Below are 12,637 nucleotides of genomic sequence, written 5' to 3'. Positions count from 1 at the left end.
TTTTTCATTAAATGAATGAAGATTATTTTTATTTATAAGACTTTTATTAGGGGAAACAAATATCAAGATCAGTCCTATAAGAGTCATTATGAACTTAACCCATCAAGTCATCCTTTATAGCAAACACTCCGAAATTCCAACCAAATTGCCTTTGTAGACAGTAGTTTCAACACCTCTGAGATATCAAGGAAAAAACTGTATTTACCAATACTCAAGAGGTACTCATACAACGTCTGGCCTGATGGACATGCATTTTGATTTAAGAGTTCATGAAGTTAGAACTCCACATAAAAGCAAAATGCCACTCATCTTATTTTTGCTTAGCCACAACACTAAGAACAGTGCGAGTCTGCGACCCCTGATCTCATCTTAATCAGAATATTATAATCGAAGGATGATATTTGAAACGAGTCACTGAAGTTCATTATACATATCCTTACTGGCACTGTATAAGAGTTCCAGGTCACATACAATTTCAGCCAATCAAGGAAATTACAGGGTGATATACAATGCAGTCATCTCGCAACAATAGCAATCAACCCTTCACCTAGAAGAATAGAGGAATCTAAGCCTCCATCTTTGAACTTCCAACAAAATTACATGCACAGTACGATTCAATTGGACACAGCAGCACTGGCTTTTTCCTTCTCGGTAGGTTGAGGCTCTGGATACACGTGAAAAGATGCAGAGTTAGATAGTGAAAAAGGAAAATGGGAGTCATGATCTGATCATCATTAGAGATACAATAGCTAGGCAGCGAACAATGAATAGTAACAGCATAAAACAGCTGGTGGTCACATGACTAACATATATGAAATACTGACAGGTGATCTTTATTTTCTTTGTGGATTCGAGTGAATTCTTTACATATTCAAGAAAAAGACATCTAAGGAAAACATGCAAACAATTTCTCAATATGTCTCATGTCAACATTACAATCCACAATGATTAGGGGATGAGTATAGGATAGAGGTTATGCAATGATGCAATTTATGGGATAAGAGATGGAGTTGTATTTTCCCAAACCAAAGGTGGTAGTTTCGCGTCTTCCCGCCTAAGTGAGGCTAAGTCATTAAAATACATTGTGGTAATGTTTCCACAATGCACTGATTGTTTGAGCTTTCTTAAAAAGCCAAAGGGTGCACATCAACAAAGCCATGGTAGGAGTTAAGGTAGGAAAAATGTGAATGAAAACCACAAAAGATTAAGGCTTGCAACACATTGGAAAAACTTCTCTAATAACGATATTCACTCTCTTTGCTTTGCGGGATTGTTATGGCATTGAATACAACTTAGCTTTAGTTGATATCACAAGTACTTTTGACTTTCTACACTAATGGAGATATTCTTGTTAGGAAAGCATCAAATAACATCTTGATCTTTTAATTCTAGAAGTATCTAGTTGCTATTTCTTGCTTTCCTAACTAGAATTTCTTCACTATTTGTGTAGTTAGGAACTAAAACGGCTTGTCATATCCACTAAAGCTATTTTTATTAATATCTTATTTCAATTTCGCAAAAGGTAGGGGGAAAATATCGCTAATATAGAAGCGTTTTACACGTGTTTGATGCCATCTTTTGTCTTCCAACAATCTAAAAGCTATATTTTTCATCTATACCTACCCAATGAAAGATGGTGACTAGAATGGGAAATAAGGACGACCTTGAAGTAATAGGAAAACAAAGATCAATTGCCTGTTTCATCACCCCAGTACAAGCCCCCACCTTTGTTTTCTGGACCATTGTTGTTGAAGACAACAAGATTAAATGCAAGAGAGTGGAAGATTCATCAGGCCATGCAAACCACTAAACCAGAATAGAGGCATGCCGCCTCATATATACACCTCTCAGGAACTCCACCATGGTTGTTCGGAGATCTTTTCTGGACGATCCAATTCACGGCTTTGGCCTTTGATTCAGAACAGAGGCACCTCCAACCGTGAGATTGAGGAGCTCAAGTCACAAATGGGGAGTGAGGAAAGCTACTGGTGGCCCCTGCGGAGGGGTATTTTGAGCAGGAAGAGAGTTTACCATATCCAAGCAACAGAAAAGAAGGAAACCTTGTAAATTCATGTAGAAAAAAAGAGTTTGCTGGAGCATAAGAAAACCTCAAATTTGTTGGATCAATCCTACACAATCTTTGGAAACAATAAAAGGGGGAGAAATTTTAAAATCTTCTTCTATGCCTAGAAAACATATAGAGGATTTTACTCATGTTGATAAAACCCCTGTGACCCAAACCGACAGTTTTGATCTTCATTCTAGTGAGCCACTACATAACGGATTAATGGAAGCACAATTTGGGGATAAAGAAACATGAATGAGGAAAAAAAAGATGAAAAAGATAAAACACTCACTAGTCCAGTTACAGAGGCTCCACCTCAGAATCAATCTCAGGCTGGAGCTCTTCTTGTAGCTCCAAGTAGAGGAAGAGCAGAATACATAAAAACATCACTTGTATGGAATTTTTTTAACACAAAAAGGAAATAAATGTAGCTATTTGTAACACTTGTCAACTCTGTTCAAAGGCGGAGGGGAAGGCAGGACAGGGACACTTGAACAACCATAACAAACAGGTGTGGATAGAAACTAGGGCGGAGGCCATCCTTCGCACGGTCCTGCTAATCCTACTGTGTCTAGCAGTTCTAAATTTATCCAACAACAAATAAACCTTAAGATGGGAGGTTTACATTTGTCTAACAGATTCAAAGATCATAATGAATCACTTCTTCCGGAATAATTTTCAATGAATAAAGGATGCTCAAACATCAGAATTGCCTTTCTTTTTTACTTATTCTGTTTGGCTACTGTTTTCATTAAAAAGAGAAGTTCAGCTTCTGTTTGGCAGAATTAAAAGGATATTTTTTTCCAAAATTTCGTTTCAAGCTTTTCACGCTTAACAGAAAATATTTTCAATTAACAAAGAATGAATCTTACTTTTTTTTTCCTTTCAGAAATCTTGTTCAAGGATCTCTACCCCACAAAAGTAGGGATAAAATCTGCATACATCTTGCCTCTCCAGACCCATTTGTGTCATTGCAAGGGTATGTTGTCATTGTTGTTGTTGTGTTTCAAAGAGAAATTTGGGGCTCAAGACCAACAATAAAAAAACAGTTTTTTCAAAGGATAACCTTAAGACTCACTAAAATAGTTTAAAGACTAATCCTTGTCTTGATAGTTATAAAGTAAAGTCTATCGACCTATAAGTTTGGGAGTTGAATCAATATGTTTAGTTCAAAGTCAAATTTACAGGTCATTTAAGTAACAACACAATTACAAAAATAGTTCATCTATTGATTAATAGAGTAATTAAGTGCTACATAAATTATTTTACAAAACCAATTTTAACTATCATTTTACAAACAAGTTTTACTTTAGCCACAAAATTTGTCTTCAACTCTGTAGGTAAATGTGTTTGCGAATTTCTCAAGATGCCAATCACCTTAATCAGTGAATCACTTGAATCCTTGCCCTTTATCTGGTTTGCAAACACATTTAAGGTTAAAACACCTTTCTTTCATAATTCCCAAATTAAAATTAGGTGACAACTATGTGTTATTCCACAAATAGCCACGTTATTGAACATTTTTAAACGAGTTTAAAATCAGGTCGTAACACCTATCAGGTGCTTGTAAGCAAAAGGAATTTACTTCTAGCCACAAGAACAAAAGTTCAACGTCACAAGTATCATCTAAAGGTAGCCTCAAAAGTCTAATAATAAAGAAGCTAGTGGTAGTAAATACTTCAAATGTCAAGATTAACAGAAGCAAACTTAAGCACAATGCTTTATATTAACAACACAAGATGATTTGAATAAAAGGTATTAGAGAAAATACTGCATGTATTGGTATTACTAATCGCTTGTTTGGTACAAGTTTTCAACCTATGTCAAAGTAATACACACCCTATTTGGTATTATCCTCAGTGTAATAATACATACCAAACCATGGTATTAGCAATACAAAAGTTTTTAATACATGCATAAGCATGGTTAAAGATACAATTGTCCATGAAAGTGTATAAAGCTAAAGAATGTGGAGGGTATATTGTAAGCAAACAAATTTTTTTAGAAATTATGCAATACATGTTATTTCTAATACACCAAACCAAGTAGTGGATAATGAATAATCCAAGCATAACTAATCCCTGTATAACTAATACACCCTATTCAACGCTATTTTTTTACACCCTACCAAATGACACCTAAGGCCCTTAGATCTTTAAATAGGCTCACATCATAAGTGGTTTTACTTCACGGATCAACGTGGGACAAACCTCACTAAAGATAAAGATGAAAATTATACCATTCAAAGATGAGAATGACAAGTTATCGAATCATCATATGACAAGTTGCATCCATCATCGTATGATAAGTCTGCATTAACAAGTGACAAGCTTTTGCGTTGGACTTTCGGAGATGAAAACGGTTTGCCGTCAATCTTCAAGTCTCCATTATGTTCTTCGTAGTATGAAGACAAATCAGCACCTACAGGTAGTTCAATTTTATAGGCATTGCCATTTATATGCTTCAAAATTCGAAGATGGCCATTTGCTCAAGGTGATAACTTCTTGCGACACCTAGGAAAACGTGTTTTCCTTGAGTGAATCCATACTAAAGTTTCTTTGAAAATAGTTTATTCAGGTGCTTGTTGCTTGCTTTTCAACGGTCCATCGAGCAATATCATCGCAAACTTCCTCGTGAAGCTTCTTGATCTCCTTGGTCCGTTCTTTAGCATTAGCAGTGAACTCACAAATAGTTGGCAATGGGGCTATTTGCGACGAACAACCTCAAATGAAAATTTTGAATTGTTTGACTCAAAGATTTATTGTAAGAATCTCTGCTTGTGGCAGACAGGATCCCATGGACAAAATGCATTTTCACATCTATCCTAGCCTTGGTTGACAAAGTTACCTAGTACATGTTGCTGGTGGAAAGTGGTAGGTATTCCGTGGAATTAGTTGAGGTGCGTGAAAGCTGCCCGAACACCACGGTCATAAAAAAAATGACAATAAATTTTCCAAGATTTTGTTTACTATTTCCCTTTAACCATCGATCGGGGATAACTTGATAAGCTAAACAACAAATGACTTCCAATTTTCCTCCTTAAAGTATGTCAAAAATGACTTATGAACTTTGCATCTTAGTCCGAAGTGATAGTTTTCAAAATTCCATGAAGGCGGACACTCTTTTAAGTATAAATAAACAATATGAGAAGCATCAACAGACTTATAAGATAGAACAAAATCAGCCATTGTCGAGAATCTATCAAATCCTTGTTTGATGTGATCAGACATACCTATTATAGAGTCATTCCTTCATTGAGTCATCGGCAATCCTAAAACAAAATCCATGCCCACATCTTCTCAAGGAGCTTCAAGATTAGGCAATGACTTATACATACCTATCTTTAAATTTCACATCATTACTAAATGGAAAATACAATACTTCTGAATATGCCAAATGGCATCTCGTTCCATCTTGGGGCAACTAAAGTTTTCTTTTATAAGAGCTAAAATGTTATCCCTTCCAAAGAGTCCGACCAATCCTCCATTATGAGCTAGTCGTCAAGCAACACAACTCACAAAATAAGCCTAATCATCATCATGAAGCTTGGAGTGGGTTTCTTTAAGCTTTCATGTTCCTTCTCAAGCATAAATTTGGTGCGTAAAATAAGGAAGGTGGTGCCTTAAGTCTTTGTTCTACTTTGTTAACGGCCCAAAAGCTTGCCACTTATTGATGCAACAACTTATCAAATGATGAATCAAAAGTTTGTCATTTTTTCATATGATGATTCAGCAGCTTGTCATCCTTAATTTTTTTCGTTCTTATGCTCCAATTTTGCATTATTTCGTTTATTACTGTTCTTTCTCCTTTCTCCTGTTTGTTATGTAACAAACCATTTCACTTTAATTTGTTGTTGTTAATGCTCTCATATATGTATCCCTTTTCAAATATTTGGCAGTCCTTATTTAAATTGAGGGTACCATCTCTCTCTCGATGAGGTAGGGATAAGATTTGCATACGTTTTACCCTCTTCAGACTCTACTTGTAGGATTACAATGGTTTTGTTGTTTATCTTGATGAGATCAATCATCCTCATCTTTAATAATATCTATCACACATTTTTTCTTATACTAAATCACCTGAGATATAAGCCTAGATTAAGGCCTTAGAAGTCTTAATGTGAATAACATTGTATTGAATTATAAAGCTTTTATATAAAGCTTTGTGGTTTAATATGCTTCTTTTAAGAGAGAGTATTTCCTCTTAAGTAAGTGAGTTATCCTTCGAAATGGTCGACCAAGGTTGCCTTGGGTTTTTCTAACCTCACTAATACAAGCACACCCCCAACGTTTCGGCATCATGTTCATTTCCATGTACATAAGACAACAATTATAGAACGGCAAATATTAAAACATTGTCAAACACTAAGGTTGAACCTTTCCATTTCCATACCCTCCAACAACGTCTATAACTGAGGAATTAATAAGTATAATAAGTAAGTTAATTCTGGATTTACCAAGAAGACTGAAAAAAAAAATATGATGGTCTTACTTGATATGAGTGCCTTAGGTCTGGTTTTAAAAAGAATCCTTTGACGAATTACTCCAATAACGTCCAACTCCACCTTTGTTGAATTGATGTCACCCTTCTCTTCTTCAGTGGAAAGTTTGATTTTCTTCAATACTAACATTGGTTTTTTCAAGGGCACCTTGGTTCCGGTCAACTCATGATATCCAACAGTAAATGTATAATTTTCCTTTTAAAACAAAAAAACAGGCAGAAAATAAAAAACTGAGATTCCTAAAATTTCATCCTTCAATCAACAAAAAAATAAATAAATATTTAAGCATCTCATGAGTAAATTGACAAAAAAAAAATAGAAGATAGAGTTGTAAGTGAAAAACCTGGGATGTGGGGCGGCAGAGAGTGCCAATTCGAAGATTTTGGAGTCGATCTTTGAAGGAGGGTTGGGCTTCAACAACACCTTGAAGCTCTAGAATTGCCCATTCCGGGCATTTCTCCTCTCCACAACTGCATTTAACCTGAATCTGCATTTTAATTTCTATCAAATAATAAGGATGAGATGTTGTTTTCTCTTTGAGATCACTGAATAACCTCAAGAATGGGTCCAAGGGTTATGGCGGGAAAGTGAGAATTGGCTTTGGCGGGAAAGCTTGTGGCATACATTAGAAAGAGTATAGACTATTTCATCTTTTTTTCTCTCACTTGGGCTCATTGTTGGGTCTGTTACTGCCCACGCCCCACAGGCATATGCAGTGAGGGGGTCTCCGGTTCATGTGAACTAGGCATCCCTTGAGAAATCATATATATATAATAGTGTTGTATTTTTTATTCTTTTTAAAATGTATAGATATGTGAACTCATATTCAAAATATCATATAATGTGATGATGATTGGATGCATTTATCAAAGTGAGGTTAGAAATTTGACTTTTATATATATTTTATTTTATTTTTCTATTTAAAATTAGGGAACGCCTCTCTAAGCGGTTATTAGTAGCACTTTTGGTGTTTTAATTAATTAATATATATATATATATATATATATTTAGAATTTTAACTCTTTTTAATGATAAGAACCTAAATGTCAAATCTATCAAATTTGTATCTTAGATTCATAGTGCACCTATCATCTCAAAATCGTGAATACACCTCTGACTCACCCGACACGACCTTAATTCTTTCTCCAAATTTATTCTCACACTAAAGAATTGACCTTAACACCTAAGCATAATTTAAGAATCACCCGACACGACCTCATACGTAAATGAAGAATAGTTCGAGTATTAACTTAGAAATTTTTGGGGTGTAACACTTGTTTACGTGACACCAAGTTTTGGGGAAGGTTGTGTTATTTTTTGATTTCCACATGCTTATGTTATGTTTAGTTCTTACTTTCTTCCGCAATTACCCTTGTCGAGTGTTGTTTAGGCTAGCACCTGTCTTTGTGGGATAAGGCAGATCCATCAAGCCCAATTTTTGGGCAGTGACATAAATCACTTATTACATAAAATGGTCATTCGACACCTTTTTAGTTATAAAATTACTTTTTCTTCTTCTTCAAATTTGTATCTTAGATTCATAGTGCACCTATCATCTCAAAATTCTGAATACACCTCTGACTCACCCGACACGACCTTAATTCTTTCTCCAAATTTATTTCCACACTAAAGAATTGACCTTAACACCTAAGCACAATTTAAGAATCACCCGACACGACCTCATACATAAATGAAGAATAGTTCGAGTATTAACTTAGAAATTTTTGGGGTGTAACACTTGTACACGTGACACCAGGTTTTGGGGAAGGTTGTGTTATGTTATGATTTCCACATGCTTATGTTATGTTTAGTTCTTACTTTTTTCCGCAATTACCCTTGTCGAGTGTTGTTTAGGCTAGCACATGTCTTTGTGGGATAAGGCAGATCCATCAAGCCCAATTTTTGGGCAGTGACATAAATCACTTATTACATAAAATGGTCATTCGACACCTTTTTAGTTATAAAATTACTTTTTCTTCTTCTTCAAATTTGTATCTTAGATTCATAGTGCACCTATCATCTCAAAATTCTGAATACACCTCTGACTCACCCGACACGACCTTAATTCTTTCTCTAAATTTATTTTCACACTAAAGAATTGACCTTAACACATAAGCACAATTTAAGAATCACCCTACACGACCTCATACATAAATGAAGAATAGTTCGAGTATTAACTTAGAAATTTTTGGGGTGTAACACTTGTACACGTGACACCAGGTTTTGGGGAAGGTTGTGTTATGTTATGATTTCCACATGCTTATGTTATGTTTAGTTCTTACTCCAATTTTTGGGCCGTGACATAAATCACTTATTACATAAAATGGTCATTCGACACCTTTTTAGTTATAAAATTACTTCTTCTTCTTCAAATTTGTATCTTAGATTCATAGTGCACCTATCATCTCAAAATTCTGAATACACCTCTGACTCACCCGACACGACCTTAATTCTTTCTCTAAATTTATTTTCACACTAAAGAATTGACCTTAACACATAAGCACAATTTAAGAATCACCCTACACGACCTCATACATAAATGAAGAATAGTTTGAGTCTTAACTTAGAAATTTTTGGGGTGTAACACGTGTACACGTGACACCAGATTTTGGGGAAGGTTGTGTTATGTTATGATTTCCACATGCTTATGTTATGTTTAGTTCTTACTCCAATTTTTGGGCCGTGACATAAATCACTTATTACATAAAATGGTCATTCGACACCTTTTTAGTTATAAAATTATTTCTTCTTCTTCTTCGTCGCTTATCCTTCTTCCTCTTCGTTGCTTTTCCTCCTCCTCCTCCTCCTCTGTTTATCTTTTTTTAAAAAAAAAAAAATTAAAAAAAACTTACCGCAAATGTGAATCATTTTGAGCGAATTATATATAAAAGACTCAAAGCATCAACTAGATTTCATATCTAAAACTCGGGACTATTTAGAGGTGATTTCAAGTTGATCGTGATTGAATAGTCGATGTATATTCAACGTATATTTCATGTATAGTTAAGCTATGTTTGGTTTTTTGAGTGTATCATAATGTATTATCAGTGTATACCTCATGTATATGTATAAGATATTGTACAATCAATGTATATTTTCTATGACTTTTAATAAACTATAGTGTATAACTAGTGTATACTTTCTATGTCTTTTTGGCTATATTTTATTTAATAAAACATGACTATATTTTGTAAACTAATTACTTTATTGTATATATTTGAAACTAGCCAAATTCTTTTATCTCTTATTTTGTGCATGATGTCACGAACTTAGAGTCTTACTAAAACTCCGTGCGGCACTTGACAACTTACTCACGAATCTTTTACAATCTTGTAAGCTCAAGTAAACCTTTAAGACTAAGATCGCTAGGAGAATGAAATGAAAGACTTAGAAAGATTTGGAAGAAGGCTTTGTGTTACTTGGATAATGCTTTACAACTTGCTTGGTGCCTTACAAATGAGTGTCCCATCTATTTATACTACCACCTAGGGGTTAAAGTGAAAATAATATTTACTTTACAAGTTCCTCTAATAATTACACTTTGGTCCTATTCTAGAAGTCTCTACTAGCCTAGAGAATTCTAAGGCATTCCAAGATATCTTCTAAGTTATTCTAGAGAATTCTAAGGAAAGATATATGGAATTCTAGAGTCTTCCACTAACCTCCCCACAACTCTAGATTATCTCCCCTTCTTCCAGTGCCAAATTTGAACTGTGAAGTGGCGGGATGTGACAATGAACTCCCCTAATTAATTGAGTCCGATGGACTCTCCTCCCACACCATTCTCTTAGGCTGGGATAATGGGCCCAACACTTATATCTTTCTTTGAGGAGGATAGATATATACACAAACCTTATTATTACCTTGCCAAGATAGAAATACTATTTTTGAAAGACCCTTGGTTCAATTGCAACAATATTTAGTATAAAGAAGAAGAAAATAGTGACGAAAACATAACAACTAAAAATAAAAAATGAAAAAATTACATAAATACACAACTTAAGAAATAATAATTTCTAAAATTTCTTACCATTTTTAAAAAGGGATAAGGCACAAATACTCCCAAACTATAACCGAAATCTCAAAGACACACCTTAACTAAACTAAGGTCCAATTACCTCGAACTCATTTTTTTTTGTAATTATTTACACCTTTTTGGCTAATGTGACATCCAAACATCTCTCACACGCCTCAACTATGTGGAGTCGCGGAGCGTGCCACGTAAATCAAAAGACATATAAAATTACAAAAAAATGAGTTTGTAGGGTAATAAGACCTTAGTTTAATTAAGGTGTATCTCTGAAAGTTTGGTCATAGTCTAGGGGGGATACTCATGCCTTATCCATTTAAAAAAATTATAAACATCCCCTCTCGAATATATCCCTCTCATATAATAATGTATCATTTAAAATGTATCGGACAATCAAGAAATGTATCCGAGAGCAATATAAAATTAGAATTTTTGTAATTTGATAAACTTCCGAAAATAGAATGTAATTAGTCCCAAATGTATGGGATTTCTATATTTTATACTGGCATCAAAGTCCAATAATGAGGGAGTATGCAGCAGTAGTACCAAGATTGGTAGAATTGGGCCAAAATCCCAATACGTTTTTTTTTTTTGTTTCTTTGTTAGAATTGATTTAAATTTGAGTTTTATTTTGTTAATTTCCTGTTTTGAGGTATTCTTTGTTGGTAATGGTTTTCTAACATTTTATTTAACTTAGAATAATCCTTCTAAGAGTTCGAATTTATCTAGTTTCGCTATGATAAGAGTATTGCCTTCGAGTATCGTCCTTGCAATTGTTAATTGAATTGAATTTAATTAGGCAAATTTAAGTTTTTATGATAAAATTAAGCTTAGATAATATAATATAAAGATAAGAAGATAAGAAATGAAGATGAAGGAGAAAACTTTTCTCTTATTCAAGTGTGTATTTCGAATGGTGAATGATATCTCTATTCATAGTGTTAAAATATCACTCCCAAAGGTCACCAAACTAGTAGATACATAGTTATCCAAAAAGGTTTTTTATCGCCTTGGAAGTATACATACATGAATTCAATTAATTCTTGAATAAATTAAATGGACAATCCACAATCAATGAATTTATATCAATTTTGAGATTAACTAGAGAATTATTTATATTTTTTTCATAGTTAGTAGTTAATTTAATATAGATATTTAGTAATTGGGTTGATTTTTTAATTTAAAAGCTCAAAGAATTATTTTGAAACTTTGACATTTAATTTATTTTACGCCACGTGCATTCCTGAATTTTTTGATAAATAATTGCTATCTTTATATGATTTGACTATCATATAAAGCAACATTGTATGGCAATAACTCTTTATTATGAAAATAGATAATATATTTGGATTGAATCCGTATTTCGATCATATGAATGTCCTATATATCTTTAAAAAACATGATAACAATTGTTAGAATATATAAATTTATATCAAGCTTTAATTTTTTAATATGCAATTGATTTTATTTTAATTTCTTTTAACAAATAATCTATTACTCTTGAAAATTCTTTAAGAGTTCTAATTCAAATCATGCAAAACAATATGAAAGATTATGATTTTCATAAAAATATAACGGTAAACAAAATCATTTTTGTATCCTTCTTTAATGGATATTCATAAGCTGATTAAGTCATATTTGCCTCAGTATCTTAACTGCAAGTCAATAAGCTTACAATTATCTAGATAAATTATTCTCGATTTTAATTATTTCTACTTTGGCAAGATTAATTTTTTAATTTTTAAAAAAAATTCAAATACTAAAATCTGGCCCAAATTTTAATTTTTTTAAAACTTGAAAACTGAGGATGTTTGTCAAATATATTTGCCAAGTAATAATAAGTTATATGGACAAATACTTTAGAGCCTGTTTGGATTGGTTTAAAAGATGACTTTTAAGTAAAAAATATAAAGTCAAACTTAAATGACTTTTAAGTCAAAAAATAAAAAAGTAGGGGAAAACCTACTTTTGGTTTTTCAATTTATTTTAAGTCATTTTAACTTACTTTAAGTTATTTTTAACGTTGTCAATACTTCCCAAC

At 33.3% G+C, this 12,637-nt stretch overlaps 1 protein-coding gene across 1 annotated transcript; it reads right to left on the bottom strand.

Moving 5' to 3' along the window:
• Positions 1–364: 364 nt before the first annotated feature.
• Positions 365–7,218, bottom strand: LOC102594604 (putative uncharacterized protein DDB_G0287975). The gene is made up of 3 exons (XM_006338761.2): positions 6,910–7,218; positions 6,557–6,761; positions 365–664 (listed from the first exon to the last, which is right to left on the bottom strand). Exons 1-3 carry the CDS (start codon positions 7,057–7,059, stop codon positions 615–617), a joined length of 405 nt encoding a protein of 134 aa, XP_006338823.1. The 5' UTR covers positions 7,060–7,218; the 3' UTR covers positions 365–614.
• Between the last annotated feature and the right edge of the window lie 5,419 nt (positions 7,219–12,637).

Source organism: Solanum tuberosum, unplaced genomic scaffold (assembly GCF_000226075.1).
Source record: "Solanum tuberosum cultivar DM 1-3 516 R44 unplaced genomic scaffold, SolTub_3.0 scf00005, whole genome shotgun sequence".
Taxonomy (NCBI): Eukaryota; Viridiplantae; Streptophyta; class Magnoliopsida; order Solanales; family Solanaceae; genus Solanum; species Solanum tuberosum.
Note: the sequence above shows the minus strand (reverse complement) of the source record. Positions and strands in the feature narration are given on the sequence as shown.

Excerpts from the sequence above, each read along its gene's own strand:
- LOC102594604 (XM_006338761.2), bottom strand. The coding sequence starts at position 7,059 with ATGCAGATTCAGGTTAAATGCAGTTGTGGAGAGGAGAAATGCCCGGAA. Across the intron at positions 6,762-6,909 it reads TCTGCCGCCCCACATCCCAG|GAAAATTATACATTTACTGT; the intron begins GTTTTTCACTTA and ends TTGTTTTAAAAG. Across the intron at positions 665-6,556 it reads ACCTAAGGCACTCATATCAA|AGCCTCAACCTACCGAGAAG; the intron begins GTAAGACCATCA and ends ACGTGTATCCAG.